Source organism: Arthrobotrys flagrans, assembly GCF_004000055.1.
Source record: "Arthrobotrys flagrans strain CBS H-5679 chromosome Unknown unitig_8, whole genome shotgun sequence".
Lineage (NCBI taxonomy): Eukaryota > Fungi > Ascomycota > Orbiliomycetes > Orbiliales > Orbiliaceae > Arthrobotrys > Arthrobotrys flagrans.
The window spans coordinates 1625878-1640284 of NW_027137553.1; the positions used below are offsets into that span (position 1 = coordinate 1625878).

The 14407-nt window shown below is 51.8% G+C and overlaps 6 protein-coding genes across 6 annotated transcripts; 3 read left to right on the forward strand and 3 right to left on the reverse strand.

The window, feature by feature from the left end:
• Positions 1-204: 204 nt before the first annotated feature.
• On the reverse strand, positions 205-2747 carry DFL_006979 (uncharacterized protein; the record flags this gene model as incomplete). The annotated part of the gene is made up of 6 exons (XM_067636489.1): positions 205-267; positions 339-1765; positions 1824-2332; positions 2393-2438; positions 2504-2617; positions 2687-2747. 6 exons carry the CDS (start codon positions 2745-2747, stop codon positions 205-207), a joined length of 2220 nt encoding a protein of 739 aa, XP_067488101.1.
• A 1077-nt stretch (positions 2748-3824) lies between these two features.
• DFL_006980 (uncharacterized protein) lies at positions 3825-5116 on the forward strand (the record flags this gene model as incomplete). Its single annotated transcript, XM_067636491.1, has 3 exons — positions 3825-3893; positions 3949-4037; positions 4096-5116. 3 exons carry the CDS (start codon positions 3825-3827, stop codon positions 5114-5116), a joined length of 1179 nt encoding a protein of 392 aa, XP_067488102.1.
• A 228-nt stretch (positions 5117-5344) lies between these two features.
• On the reverse strand, positions 5345-6219 carry DFL_006981 (uncharacterized protein; the record flags this gene model as incomplete). The annotated part of the gene is made up of 2 exons (XM_067636492.1): positions 5345-6049; positions 6103-6219. The coding sequence occupies 2 exons, from the start codon at positions 6217-6219 to the stop codon at positions 5345-5347; spliced, it is 822 nt and encodes a 273-aa protein (XP_067488103.1).
• Positions 6220-6676: 457 nt separating this feature from the next.
• DFL_006982 (uncharacterized protein) lies at positions 6677-7731 on the forward strand (the record flags this gene model as incomplete). Its single annotated transcript, XM_067636493.1, has 4 exons — positions 6677-6823; positions 6916-7135; positions 7189-7395; positions 7463-7731. 4 exons carry the CDS (start codon positions 6677-6679, stop codon positions 7729-7731), a joined length of 843 nt encoding a protein of 280 aa, XP_067488104.1.
• A 1508-nt stretch (positions 7732-9239) lies between these two features.
• On the forward strand, positions 9240-11172 carry DFL_006983 (uncharacterized protein; the record flags this gene model as incomplete). Its single annotated transcript, XM_067636494.1, has 6 exons — positions 9240-9251; positions 9418-9447; positions 9508-9514; positions 9577-10099; positions 10150-10576; positions 10633-11172. The coding sequence occupies 6 exons, from the start codon at positions 9240-9242 to the stop codon at positions 11170-11172; spliced, it is 1539 nt and encodes a 512-aa protein (XP_067488105.1).
• Positions 11173-11794: 622 nt separating this feature from the next.
• On the reverse strand, positions 11795-12705 carry DFL_006984 (uncharacterized protein; the record flags this gene model as incomplete). The annotated part of the gene is made up of 2 exons (XM_067636495.1): positions 11795-12097; positions 12163-12705. The coding sequence occupies 2 exons, from the start codon at positions 12703-12705 to the stop codon at positions 11795-11797; spliced, it is 846 nt and encodes a 281-aa protein (XP_067488106.1).
• Between the last annotated feature and the right edge of the window lie 1702 nt (positions 12706-14407).

The window sequence follows — 14407 nt, forward strand, 5'->3', positions numbered from 1 at the left end:
CAAACGAGAACCTAGGGGTCTTGGCATGCATCCCCGAAATATGATATGAACGGTTTCATCATAGTAGTATTAAGCATCCCTAGCTATCTAACAAAAAGGACAAAAATTTTTCAAACCAATTGAAGCCGCCAACCCATTGCCATGTCATGCCGTCACATTTTTGAGCTTTTATAAAAGAATACATCCGACGACCACGAATTCGAATCAATGAAAGTCGACGTAGAACAGGTACCTCAATTTGATCTGCGCGGTCGAGTAGCAGATGTACTGGTGAAAAAAAGCTCGGTTAGTTACCATTCTCTCAACCGTGCATTCAAATGGGAAAAGGTGGAACAAACCTCGTTGTACTGCAAATAAGCACCCGCGACGTTCGAATCTCCGGTCCTACTCTCCGGATTCGGCATCTGAACACCCTTCAAATCCTCGTGCACCTCACCGGCATCCATCCACCCCTTCGGCGCCGTCTTACCCATACCGAAAGTCGACATGCATCCCGCCCTCTTCGAGTTTTCGGCAGCATAATAATCCGAATTTGTCAATTCGTACATCGGATTACCCAATTGCGCCTCGCAGAGCAACATGAGGCCCATGTGACCGGAAATCGAAGGAACGCAGTATCCCGCCGATTTGGTGGAGATGTCGGCGAGGTAGACACCCTTTCCGAACATGTAACCGTTGACCGGAGCTTCCGGAGGAGCGATACGGAGACCTTGGGATAAGATACCGGCGAAGTTCGTGGCGCGGGAACCGTGCCACAGGAGACGACGGTTGTCGGATTTGAAGTTATCGTAGCTTTCCTTCGCGTAGGTATTCCTTTCGTCTTTACGTTCGATACGGAGGATGTGGACGACCTTGGCGCGGATGTGAGAGTGGGTTTGACCGTGGGTTTTGTGAAAGTAGTCGCGGAGGTATCGGTATTCTTTGGTGTCTTCTTCCAACGGAGTCGTTTCGAGGAGGCCGAGGGAGGCGAATTGTTTGTCGAGCGGGTGGATGCGGTTGCCTTGCTCGTCTTCGGCGTATTCGACGTCTTTCATGATCTTTTCGGCGATGGCCATGTCGCCGAGGGATTGGACGAGGTCGATTTCGGCCTTGAGGAGGCGGTCGCTGTTGATGACGGTCGGACGGTCACGGCCGAAGGAGTGGGGGATGGTGGAGTAGTAAGCGTTCGTGAGCTGTTCGAAGACCGATCGGTTGGAAGTGCCGGCGTTGAGGGCTTCGCCGATAGCCTTCAGTTGAGCGTAACCTCGGGCGATGGTGTTCTTGTTGAGACGGCCGAGCGGGAGTTTTTTGGCGTCGTAGTTGAGATCCGCCATGCTCTGCTGGATGAAATCTTTGTTGAAGATCAGATTCGCGACGGCTTGAGTCTGCAACGGAAGTTTGGACTCGACGACTTCGGTGTCATCCTCCTTCTTGACCTTCTTCGTCTCGTCTTCCGGAGGTGCGTAGTCCTTTTCGAGGTATGTGTACTTGTTGGGCTTATTCGCCTTGAGGCGGTCATCCCAGACGACGCCGGTCTTGTCCTTGAACTTCTTGTTGAACTCCTTGATGGCGCCGTCGAGGCCGAGACCCGATATGAGCTTGTTCTGACCACCCTCTCCGACACGGCCCCAGCGGGTCCAGACGGCGTGCGATTTCCCCTTGTAGAGCAATTGAAGGATGTAGAATTTATTGTTGTTGTTGCCGATGTTGGTCTGGTTGAGGGAAGCGTCGTACTTGACGTGGTCCGAATCCTCGTAAACTTTGTATCCCGAGTATCTCAAACCACCTGTATCGAATGTTGGTTAGAACGCATGCAGCATCGGCTACAAATGGCGAATACTCACACATTTCGTCAACAGGAGCCTTGTACCCCTTCTGACGCTCACGCTCGGCTGCCTCTTCGTCATCCACAACCGGATCCGCATCTTCTTCTTCCTCCTCCTCCTCCTCTTCTTCTTCATCCATGTCTTCATCCTCCGATTCCTCCTTCTTTGCCTTTCTCTTCTTGGCGGCGGGAGCTTTGGCCTTGGTTTTGGTATCGGCGGCTATAGCTTTACCCTTACCCTTAGCCGGCTTTGCATCTTCTTCATCATCCTCTTCATCATCATCAACGGCTTTACGACCGCGCTTCTTCCCGGTGATAGTAGCGGTCTGCGAAGCCGGCTGAGAAGCCTGCGAAGCGGCAGCGGCCCGGGCAGAGGGGGCTCTGGTCCCAGCGGCCTTGGGAGCTGCGGCTGCCTTGGATGCGGAAGCCTTGGATGTAGACGCCTTGGATGTAGACGCCTTTGCCGGTTTCGAAGGGTCGTACTTGCTTTCGGCTTGCTTCTTTCCCTTCTTGACCGAATCTTCCAGCCTGTTGTTATCTGTTAATAACAATTTGACATCATTGACCTGTTGGAGTTGAAAGACATACCAAGAGATGGTGACGATTGGAATTCCGTTTGCGGATGCATTGCCAACTAGAATAATAATAATAATAAGCGTGAGCAATTCGTCCTGTCCGCACGATAGGTGTGGCAAGTACCCTTTGTAGTATTCTTCAGGTAGTCCTCCGTGGTCGTGATGAGGTGGGTAACAGCTTTGGTAACCGAAGATTTAACAACACCGCCATTGTTGGCAATGAGGCTTTCAATGTCCTCTAGAGGGTACGATCGGTAGTTAGAATTCGGTAGAACCGGTAGATTTTAGGATCAATCGGATCGCATACTCTTGGTGTATCCGTCGAAACTGCCACTGATGGCGAAGATGAGATTATCCAGGGGAGCCATGGTGATATGGTGGGATGTATGAGGGTGCGTTGGAAGTGTGGTAATTTATCCCAAGTCGCAACGCGCTGCAGCAACTCGCAGCTTGGAGAAAGAAAAGGAGATTCCCGAGCCCGAAAATTAGACAATTGATCTAATTCTAAAACCTAATTCCAGAGAGAGAGAAGAGATAAAGATTGTGTCCGCTGAAGAGCAAAGTAAAAAGTAGAAAAATTGCGACGGGCAGAGATGGGGATTTAAGCTCGTTGGAATAATCCGATCCAGCAAAGTGAGCCAAAGCGCAGTTTTCCAGAACCATGACAGCCCCAAAACGCGAACGGTTCGAGCCAGGGTTTGATTGCGTAGTGACTCAACGCCAACGAGACATTCCACGATGACTCGACGGGGACATTAACACGAGTTCACCTGATTCGAACGCTTTCGTGTTTCTTCTTTCCGGCCATTTGCTGGCCTGGCGCCTTTGCGACTCATCGATGAGTGGCCTGAATCATTTCAGGCCTATTCGCGAGGCCGTCTCGATACACCCTGGTCCGCAACCTTATCCCAACCGACTCGACCGAGCCTCGCCCGGCTGAGTTTGGAGAAGGTTGGTCTTATGTGTAAAAATGGAGGGTTTGTCAACAGCCGGCCGAGGTGACAAGGCCCGCAACACATCACGCAACACAACAGCTGTCCCGGTGTTACTGTCAACGTGTTATCAAGTTTGGTCCAAAGTCTTGCGGCTCTCGCGATATCAAAGGATGATTTCTGGACACGCTGCATGTTCCTTCCCATCTCATCTCGCTCTTCCATCTTCCTATCCACTGTCGCTCGGGGACTGATACCAAGGTGCCCTCCCTCCCTCCGTTTGCGCTTTTGTCCGCAAAGGCTCTTTTGTTTTAATTCTATTCTCTATTCTATAATTTTCTTTTTCTTTTGCGGCCGACGACGGTATTCCGGCGCAATCGACTTTGTTTTATCGAAACTGTCGGTATCGGGTTCGCATAATTTTTTAAAGCTTCTCGGAGTCCGAGCTACTGCATCCCAAGTCGCACGCCCCCTGTCGGGCTTTACTTTTCTTTCTTTTTCTCTTCTTCCAAAATGCTGTTCTTGCAGCTGCTTCTTTTCTTACTGCCGCTGCTGGCTCTTGCCGCGCCGGACTTCTACAAGGTTGTTTCACCGCATTATTTCGCAACGACCTCGATGCTAACTTTTACGACGATAGATCCTGGGAGTCGACAGGAAAGCTTCGGATCGAGAGCTCAAAAAGGCCTACAAGCAGCTATCCAAGAAATACCATCCGGACAAGAACCCGTATGCCTGTGCTCCCGCTCCCAAGCTTGCAACTCGACACTAATGTGAAGGAAACCAGTGAGAACGAAGAAGCCCACCAAAAATTCATCGACGTGGCCGAAGCCTACGAGGCCCTTTCCAACGAAGAATCCCGCCGCGTCTACGACAAATACGGCTACGACGGCTACAAGCAACACCAACAGGGCGGCGGCCAAGGCGGCGGACACCACGACCCCTTCGATCTCTTCTCCCGTTTCTTCGGCGGCGGTGGTCACGCAGGTCACGGACATGGCCAACGTCGCGGTCACAACATGGAAGTCAAGGTCTCCATCCCTCTGAAGGACTTTTACAACGGAAATCGGGTCGAATTCGCGGTTACGAAACAACAGATTTGCGAAGAATGCGAGGGTTCCGGATCCAGCGACGGGCATACCGAGAGGTGCGATCAGTGTAACGGACGCGGGGTGAGGATTATCAAACAAATGCTCGCTCCGGGGATATTCCAACAGATGCAGGCGGTTTGTGATAAATGTCAGGGTAAAGGTAGCAAGATCACGAATCCTTGTCCCGTCTGCCACGGCGCTCGGGTGGTCAAGAAGCCCGTCACGCATTGGTTGGAAGTCGACAAGGGCGTACCGAACGGTATGAGGGTTAACTTTGAAAACGAAGCCGACGAATCTCCCGATTGGGTTGCCGGGGATCTTATCATCCAACTTGACGAACGGAATCCGGCCGAATCGCCGAATGACGAGCATCTCGACGGATGGTGGTTCAGACGGCGTGGGAGGGATTTGGTTCACAAGGAGGTGTTGAGTCTGAGGGAAGCCCTTTTGGGCGATTGGAGCAGGAACCTTACGCACTTGGACGGTCATGAGGTCAAACTTGGGAGGAAGAAGGGACAGGTTGTTCAACCGGGTCACGTGGATGTCATCAAGGGTGAAGGTATGCCCGTTTGGCAAGAAGACGGACACGGTGATCTGCTGGTGGAGTATACCGTTGTTCTACCCGACCAGATGCAGAGCGGGATGAGGAAGGATATCGAGGCCATATTCGAGAAGTGGAGGCAGAAGGTTGGGGTTAATCCGAAGGATGAGCTATGATACACACCTACGCGCACACCGGTTTCGAGATTTTCATGTCCGCCTATCGATTAGGTTGTTCTTTGTTCGATCCGGAGCAGATTGCTTTGTATTATTAGTTTTTGTATAAAGCGTCCTCTTTTGTTCGTCGGTCCGGTGAGAAAATACGGCGTTAGAATAGAACGTTGAGAGTTTTGATATATAAAAGAAGAAGACCGTTGCGTAAATGACACCCCGGGCATGGGTGCATCAGACCCTCCACCCCGCCGGCGCGTGCTGCCCCTCGCTGAACTTTTTCATCGTCACCCCCGACACGTCCTCTTCGTTCTTCGCCGCCTCCTTCAACCTGTGCTCCAAAACGGCATCCAGCCTCTCCGCGAACATCCTAGCCTTCGTCGAAACCTCCTGTTTATCCCTCCCCCGAGGTTTCAATTTCCCCGGCCAACCCTCCAACCTATGAACGGTGGTTGCGAACAACCTTGACTCCCGGTTCTGCTTCAACTTCCTCCCTTCTTCTTCCGCGCTCGAGGGGTCGATCGCGGGCGGTGGTTCGAATATCATCTCCGTACCGTTCGAAACCTTCCAACTGCAGGAATATATCTTCCCCTCGTAGCTTACCAACGGTGTCCTGCTATCCAAATCCAGGATTTGTAAAGATAACTCCCTCGGACCGTCCGGTACGTTCGATGGATCCGAGGACCTAGATCCGTCGCTCTCGTTGCCGCCATCGTCTCCTTCATCATCATTATCGGCTTCCGGGTCTGTATTTTCATCGTCTCGGTTTGCGGTACCGGGCTCGTTGCCCTCAGAATCCGAGGCACCGGCGTTCTCGGAACCCGAGGCGTCGTCTTCGTAGTAACGGTCGCCGATGCGAGGACGGAATTTACGGCCGTCGCGGTATTTACCGTATGCTGCAAAGTCGTCGCCGGAGACGTCGAGGATCACGTAGAACGACTGGAGGTGAGTTGGTATTTTCCTTCGTACGGAGGTGGGGGTACGATACGTACCTCCGTCTCTTCGTTCTCATCGAATACCGGTTCCTTCGGTTGAGAATCCCGGTTCGAAAACGGTGAACGAGAGGCGATGGTGACACGTTCAGCCGTCTGGCAATTCGAAGTCGACATTATTTTCGATTATAGGTAAATCGTGATTCGAGGGCATGGTATCGGAGATCAAAGATATCTTGAGAATGTGGATTGAGGTTTTCGGGCGGAGAAGAAGTTTGAAGGAAACCGAATCTGGCCAATCAGGGCTCGCTTATTCGGCGCACGGATGGGAATTTTCGAAGCCACTTTGACGACGGTTCGAAGGAGTCAATCGAGATATTCCATCATCACGGACCGTCGGATGAAACATATCGTGTAAACTACGAGCTCACCGTTTTCTCCGTTCGAATCGGTGCGTTCTGCGGTCGGTATATCGATCCCGGTGTACGTCCACGACCGCATGGAAAATTAAACAAGCCCAAACCTCGCAACGACCTCGACACCCACTTCCACACCCCACCCCGTACCATCCTCCGCTGGGTCTTCCGCATCCGCTTCCCTCGACCCCTTCGCACTTTCGATATAATACTTTACAATGGCCGCTCGATCGGTATCGCTACGGCTGGCGGCCGCCTGCGGAGCCGCCGCTCGGACCGTCCGACCTCGTACCGCCACTCCGGTCGTGAGGGCTGCGGCATCGTCCCCGCCGTCGTCGTCACGGGGTAGCCACGCATTGGCCGTCGTACGTTCCTCCTACTCACGAACCCTGAACGGTAGCTACGGTTGGACACGAAATGGCTAACATGGTACGCATCATGGTGGGAACTTTGACAGCACCGCGACACACCCGACAACCATGCCAACATTCCGTTCAAATTCAGCCCGGAGAACGAAAAACTCATCGCCGAGATCCTGAAGCGGTACCCTCCGCAGTACAAGAAGGCGGCCGTCATGCCCGTCCTCGACCTGGGACAGCGGCAGCATGGGTTTTCGAGTTTGAGCGTTATGAACGAGGTCGCCAGGATACTCGAGATGCCACCGATGAGGGTTTACGGTATGATACCCATCCGCGTGTACGGAAAGGGAACGAAGCTGATTGTAAAACAGAGGTCGCGAGTTTCTATACGATGTACAACCGCAACCCGGTGGGCAAGTTCCATCTGCAGGTTTGCACGACCACGCCGTGCCAGCTGTGCAATTCCGACTCGATCATGAAGGCCATCGGAGACCATCTGGGGATCAAACCGGGACATACTACCGAAGATGGAATCTTTACTTTCAGCGAGGTGGAATGCCTCGGCGCTTGTGTTAACGGTTCGTATTTCCTTCTCTCTTAATATATATATGGGTCCCGAGGAGGGTATTGATCTGCGAATTACAGCACCGATGGTCCAAATCAACGACGACTATTACGAAGACCTGACCCCGGAGACAACGGTCAAGCTGCTGGATGCTCTGAAGAGCTACGCACAATCTACTAAGGATCTGCCGATAAACACCACCGTTATTACCGGTGACGTTCCCCCGGAGGTAAACGGGGTGCCGAAGCCGGGACCGTTGAGCGGAAGGGCGACGTGCGAGAACAGCGAGAAACTGACGAGCTTGACGGGCCCGATGTGGGGACCCGAGACGACGAGACCCGATTTGTAGATCATTATTATAATTATTCGGGTGGGGGGGGAGAGTGTATATAGCGGTGTTTTTTTATTCTCGATCGTAGGTATCATCGAAAGATGAAATAGATGGTCTTCAAAAAGTGGGTTTATCATGTGTACCCCGGATTCTCGCTTCACGGTGACCATTGTCAAATGGGAGGTCATGTTGGGGTGGTCCGGTGATACCGATGGGCCGTGTCTAAGATTCCCGAACGGAGCGTGTGTGGGTGGCATCGCATCGAATGAGAATTCCCTTGGTGGACATCATGTCTTTCTCAAGCAAACCCAGACGGCGGAGATGGTACCGCCAGCTGAGGTCCGCTCTTCGACGGAAGATAAAACCGCAATCCGACCTTCCCTTTTTTTTTTTGATATAACGGATACACCTTTGCCCTACAGCTTCTCGTGCACCTTTCGATCCAGGCTTCCTTTCCGGTCGTACGTTGGTACTCGGTACCTACGTACCGCAAAGGTCACCTTGAGATGGTGGTGTCCAGATGTATCACCGGATCGAAGCCAGGGCCCGACAGCGTGACCAACAAACACCCATTTCCCTTTTGACGAAGAAAAAAAAAGTAAAAAAATTAATAATAATAAGCCGGTGAGAAACGGAGGGAGCCAAGGCTACTAGTTCTGCGATTTATAATAAGACAGTTTCTTCAAGTGCCATAGCCCGCTGGTGAAAAGGTTTGATACCGACTCCGGCGGGAGTTCATGCTGAATTCGAGTAAACGGGTCCGTCGAAGCTTTTGCGGACTCTCGCCAATGATCCGAACACGAGGACCTACCGTTGCTCCCCGCTTCGCTGTCAGCATATATTTCAGCTGGACATTTAGATTAAATTAAATTAAATTAAAATCACCATCCACCTTCCATCGTCTGTTGCCTCGGTTCGAAGTAGAGTGCGATCAGATTGCCCCGAAGACGATTATTATAAGGCTGGCTTCTCTCGCACAGGGGTGTTTTAAAAGGAAGAGCTGTCCCCCAACGCAAACCCTTGCGTTCCTCGACAGCCACTCCCGCCGCCTGTACTTTACAAGTCCGTTCATCTGCTATACTTCTCCTCCTCCTCCTTTATTCGATTTTATATCGAAAGGAAGTGGGGATACTGGGTTGGGATTGCATAGGAATCGAATCGACTCGAGTTTCAACGGATTGTTGGAACACCCCCACCGCCTATATTTGGAACTCCGTCATCTTCGACAAGGAACATTATCACAAGAAAGAGCGAACGAGGACGTCCTTTGATTCCCATACGACGCTCTCTGAAATCTCGGACCCCGACATAGAATCCTCATCCATTCTCAACCGTGGGGAGGCAGAGTTTGCGTGGCAGCTCGACCGGACAGGGCGGCGTTTTTTAGCTTACCCCGGCGCACAACGTTTTCCCGGTCTAGTTAGGCCTTTCGTCTTTCCGTCCAGGGTGGAAGCACTTTGCTTGCAGCGGCACTTCCGGAACAACCGCGCACGCTTCGCTGGCTCTCGTAGCGGAAAACTCGACGGATGGAACGGAAGGTGATGGGATCTTTATAAAACCTCGAGGGCGTCCCTAGTTTTTCAGGTCTTTTTTTATTTTTTATTTTCATATTATATATATAGATATATATAGATATATATCTATATATATCTCTCTCTTTCGTTTGTTCGACCCGCTCTTTCTCTCGATCGATCTTTGTGCCAGGGTGTTTGCCCGGCTGACTGCTGCCGAAGAGTAAGCCGGCCCTATCGATTCCACAGTCACCATTTGCATATCTAACGATCGTATTCACAGTGCCTCCGTCCGCTCCCGACCCACTGATACCTTCTCACAACACCACCGGCGTCTCGAATTTCACCCTAGCCGCCGCAGCCGCCGGCACGATCCTTTACGAAAACCCCTCCGTACTCACCACCCTCTTCGCCTACGTCGTCGGCGGGATCTTTGCGGGTTTCGGAACAGCATACCACGATATCCTCTGGGCTGCCCGATCGCCCGCAAAACGAAAAGCGGAATCCAAAAGATGGCACGGTGCTATAAGCCCCGAAGGTCATCGGTTCGTCCGAGTCAGGGAGAAAGCGTTAAAGTCGAATTGGGAAAAGCGGAGATCGGAATCGGATGGGACGTTGGACAACAGCCTCGGATTGGTACGGCAGAGTACCGGAACCGGCGATGGGAAGCCCGATCCGAGGTTCGAAGGACAGGACGAAAAATGGGGGGATTGGGGTGACTACGAGGAAGAAAAAAGACGGTTGGATGGGAGGGAACGGCTGAGGAAAGAGGCGGGAGGGCACGGTGGTGATGTGCCGAAATACGTGCTGGAGTACGCACCTTTGATACATTTGTATTCGAAGGAGGAGTACTGGCCGGGCGATATCGATTTGCAGTACGTTTCCCCGATCGTTTTTCCCGGGAGGATGCTAACGATCGAAACAGTCTCCGACGGACCACCCCTCAATTGAACTTCACCGACGTCCACGAAGAAGTAACGCTCGACAACCTCTCCCTTTTCAATCAATACGCACCCTACATCTACCTCACCAGCAAAGACGACCCGGAAGCCCACCCCGGCTGGCTCTCCGCCCGCTTCAACATCCCCGATCTGAAAACCGGCAAATGCGATGCTCCTGGTACGTTGATCTGGGTCGACAAGGGCAACGGCGTCGTCGACGCGTTCTGGTTCTACTTTTACAGCTACAATCTCGGAAACGTGGTTTTCAACGTGCGGTTCGGAAATCATGTGGGTGATTGGGAGCACAGCATGGTACGGTTCGTGAACGGGGAGCCGAAGTATATGTTTCTGAGCCAGCATACCGGCGGTGATGCGTATGTCTGGGAGGCCCTCGAGAAGAAGGGGAAGAGGGTATGTGATAACACCGTTCCTGAACAATCGAAAGTCATGCTGAAGATACCGCACAGCCGGTAATCTACTCCGCGGTCGGCACGCACGCCAACTACGCCACCGCCGGAAAACAAGAATACATCGTCCCCTTCGGCCTCCTTGCCGACAACACCGACACCGGCCCCCTCTGGGATCTGACGCTCAACAGCAGAATGTACAATTACAACCTCTCGAACCACCTCCTCCTCCCATCGGCGAACAACCCGGAAGCGCCCATATCGTGGTTCTACTTTGACGGCCACTGGGGTGATAAATTCTATCCGTTTAACGATACCCGACAGTACGGATTGCTCGGCGAGGCGCATTACGTCAGCGGACCGTTGGGGCCGAGGTGGAAGAATTTGGGAAGGAAAGGGGTATGCCAGAGGGACGACGAGGAGTGTATCATCATGACGCAGTTGAGATATGGAAGGAAACGGTGGGAATGGGAGGCCGATCCGTTGGACGGGGGGTTGGATGTGCCGTGGTGGGCTTTGGGAGGGTTGGATTGGTATCTGGTGTGCTGGTTTATGGTGGAGTGGGTTGTTGCTATTTTTGTGATTCATAATTTTAGGTGAATACGGTAGAGGGTTATAGATGATGCTGCATGGTTGGTGAGAGTATGGCGTCCTTCTTTTTCCGTCTTTTTTTTTTTGGGGGGGGGGTCACACGCTCTCTTTCACCCCGGTTTTTTGCATTTCTAGCGCGATGACCCGAGTTTCGCGATTATCTATAAGATGCGGGATGGGTAGCCTTGTGTTTTTTTGCGGGGAGCACGGCGTCTTTTCTTCCAGCGCTCTTGTTTTTCGTTCGATTGGTGCTTATCCTTCGCGAGTATGGTAGACCTGTCGGATTGTACGTGCTTACGGGGCCGGTCGGTTATACAGGACTCGGTAGCTATAGAGCGGTAATGACTAATGGTATATGATGGCTACGTACTTTTTATATGCAAACCGTTGGGTCCGAGTCTTCACACGTACATGTTGTAATCGCTACGAATGGAGACGTCGATACGCACGGAATATAAAATCGATAGAAGGGTATCTTCGACCGCGGTACGATCGGACCCAGTCCCGTGCAGACGAAATGGAAACCGGAAACGCCTTTGAACATTAAACATGCATGAAAAAAAAAAAAAAAAAAATACATCCCAGAAACACCAACGCCGTGCGAGGAGTGGCTACGATACGAAACAACGTTTTAAACCCTCTCACCAACAACCTGACCCCTCTTGTTCGCCTCCAAAGTATCAACGCTATAAGCCTCCGGCGCACCCCCGTTCCTGTTGAGGGGTCTGAAGCTCTTGCTTTTAATGTTGATGAACCCGGCCGCGATCAACAGTATCAAGGCGACCGTCTCGGGGACCAGCGTGCACCCGACGAGATACTTTACGTTCGAATCTTTAAACCTGATCATCGAGACCTCGCGGTGGAAGGTAGAGTAGACGCCGAAGATGATACGGACGTAGAGCGCCAGCATCGTCACGGAGAGGATCGCTAGGGTCTTTTCTCTCCGTTGGCATCCGTGATTCAAAAAAAAGTTTGAAGGATGGGGGTTGGGAGACTTACGTTGCTCATCCTCCTGCGCATCGCCCACCCGAACGCCACATAAGCCGACTGGATCACTGTCAGGACCAAAAATATAATGGTGCCGGCTTGGATGCACGCCAACGCCGTCCCGTCCACGTTCCCGCCGCTGTCGTAACTGCTGCTCCCGTAAACCACGAGCACCAACCCCGCAATGTTCAACAACCTGACCTTCCCATGAAACTGCTGCTGGGTGGGATTGAATTCGATGTGCGTTTCGGCCCAGCTGACGAACAATGCCGATTCCGTTTCCAGCAAGCCGATGTACCCGATGGAGAGGGTGACGATGTAGGCTATCGCGGCGGAGGTGTTGGTGTAGCCGGTCGAATAGAAGACCAGTTCGGAGATGAAGCAGGCGAGACGGGCGGAGCAGAGGATGAAGGCGCCCCAGAAGCCGTAGCGCCAGTGGTAGCCGGCGCGCATGTAGGTGGCCCAGATGTAGATCGAGGGGACGAAGAGGATCGTGAAGATTACGAGGAAGATGACGGAGGTTATTTCTACGGAGGAGAAGTGGGTTGCTGCCATTTTTTTGTGTTGTTTTTGTTGGACTTTTGTTTTGGGAAGTGGGTTGTTTTCCCGATTCTGCGGGAGGATAGTAGATAGGTTCCCTTTAGCAGGTCTGTTTTTTATGGAATTCAAGAGGAAGAGAAAGAGATGTGACTTTTGACTACACAGGGGAAGAAAGTCTTGGGAGTTCTTGGAAGAGCGGTTTATATAATACAAATTCCGTTCGGGAATTGATCGCAAGAAACGGTAAATTTCCTTGGTGTTTCTGAGCGCTGGCGACTGGAAAGGTTGCCTGCGAGGGTCGATACGACCGAATCCGGAAATGCACGTACAGGCGCACCCTGAGGCCGCTGCGGACTACGAGTTGAACTTTATTACGATGATGAGGAAGCAACCACATATTTCGCCAGCAATTGGGGCTGAGAAAAAAGCTTGTCTTCTGTTTTCTACGGGGTCCCTGGAAGGGGAAGCCTGAGGGCCGCGCGAGGTTGACAGGAAGATGGATGAAGATGCGGTGAGACGTAATCAACGGAAACAAGCGGTACAGGGGTTATCATTCGGTCAAGCTTTTCCGGCGCCGTCATCCGAAGCAGAGGGTCTGCCGAGCCACAGAATTTACGACCGAAAGGGGTAATTTTGTCTACGAGTCCCGCAACAGCGATTCGGAAGGCCCGGAGGGGTTAAGCGAGCGGATTGGGGATAGCGGGATGGTCGACGAGTACTTTGGGTATTTGTGGGCCACCGGCCAGGCTGACGGGTAATGAGAATTCTGAAGAGAGAATTTTTTGTTTATTAAATTTGGGAGCTCCAAAGCTCGAATTGGAGTCGAGGCGGCCTCGAAGCCAGAGTTGGAGATGAGAACTACAATATCCGGTGCACGCTCGTTTTTTCGGCGAGAAATTCTTCTACGCAGAAATAGTACATAGCACACGACAGGATCCAAGAGAGTTCCCGTGCAAGATGGATAGAACCTCACAATTTAATTGCACGCTAACGACCCTCCGACAAAAATCTGCCGACGGTCGAAACATCTTATAAAGATCAACATGTCCTTTTAATTAGGAAGTCCAGAATCTAGAAAAGTAGGAAGTTTCAGGGTTTCGCGTGCCGAACATCACAAATGTCCAGTTACAAGTCGTCGTTGAGCCTACAAGGTGTGCAGCTCATGCAACAATGAGCGAACAAAGTGTATCACAGGCTAGCAGGCAAAAGATCCCGAGCCTAAATTTATAAATCCATCGGGTAACCTGTTTCGCCACTTCCGACCAAATACGTGGAGACCGTCTATATGCAAAATTAGCAGAATTTTATGTACATATTGAGTTCGTGAAAAGATGCAGCTCCAACAACTGCAAGATATCAGACATGAAGCCAAGCATGAAGCCCCCCGCCCGAACCCCTGCCCCGCCCGACCCAAATGGGAAGTGTAACAAGGCTCGTAACGCACAATGCCTGTTAAACCACAACACGCCCCTTAGCCGACTTGCGCCCTAATGGCGACTTGCGCTCCCCAGAGTTGCTATGTCATGATATCTCCAAAACCCTAACTGCGCGCGCCCCTCATCGTGAAGGGTAGCGTAGAACCGTACGATTCTCGAGGGAGAAAAAAAATTTAACAAACAATGTTCCAACCCTCGTTGCCGTGTATTCCTATTATTCAAACGTCGTCGCGACGCGTCTTCGCCTTCCTTTCCTTTTATCTTCACCTTCATCAAAACAG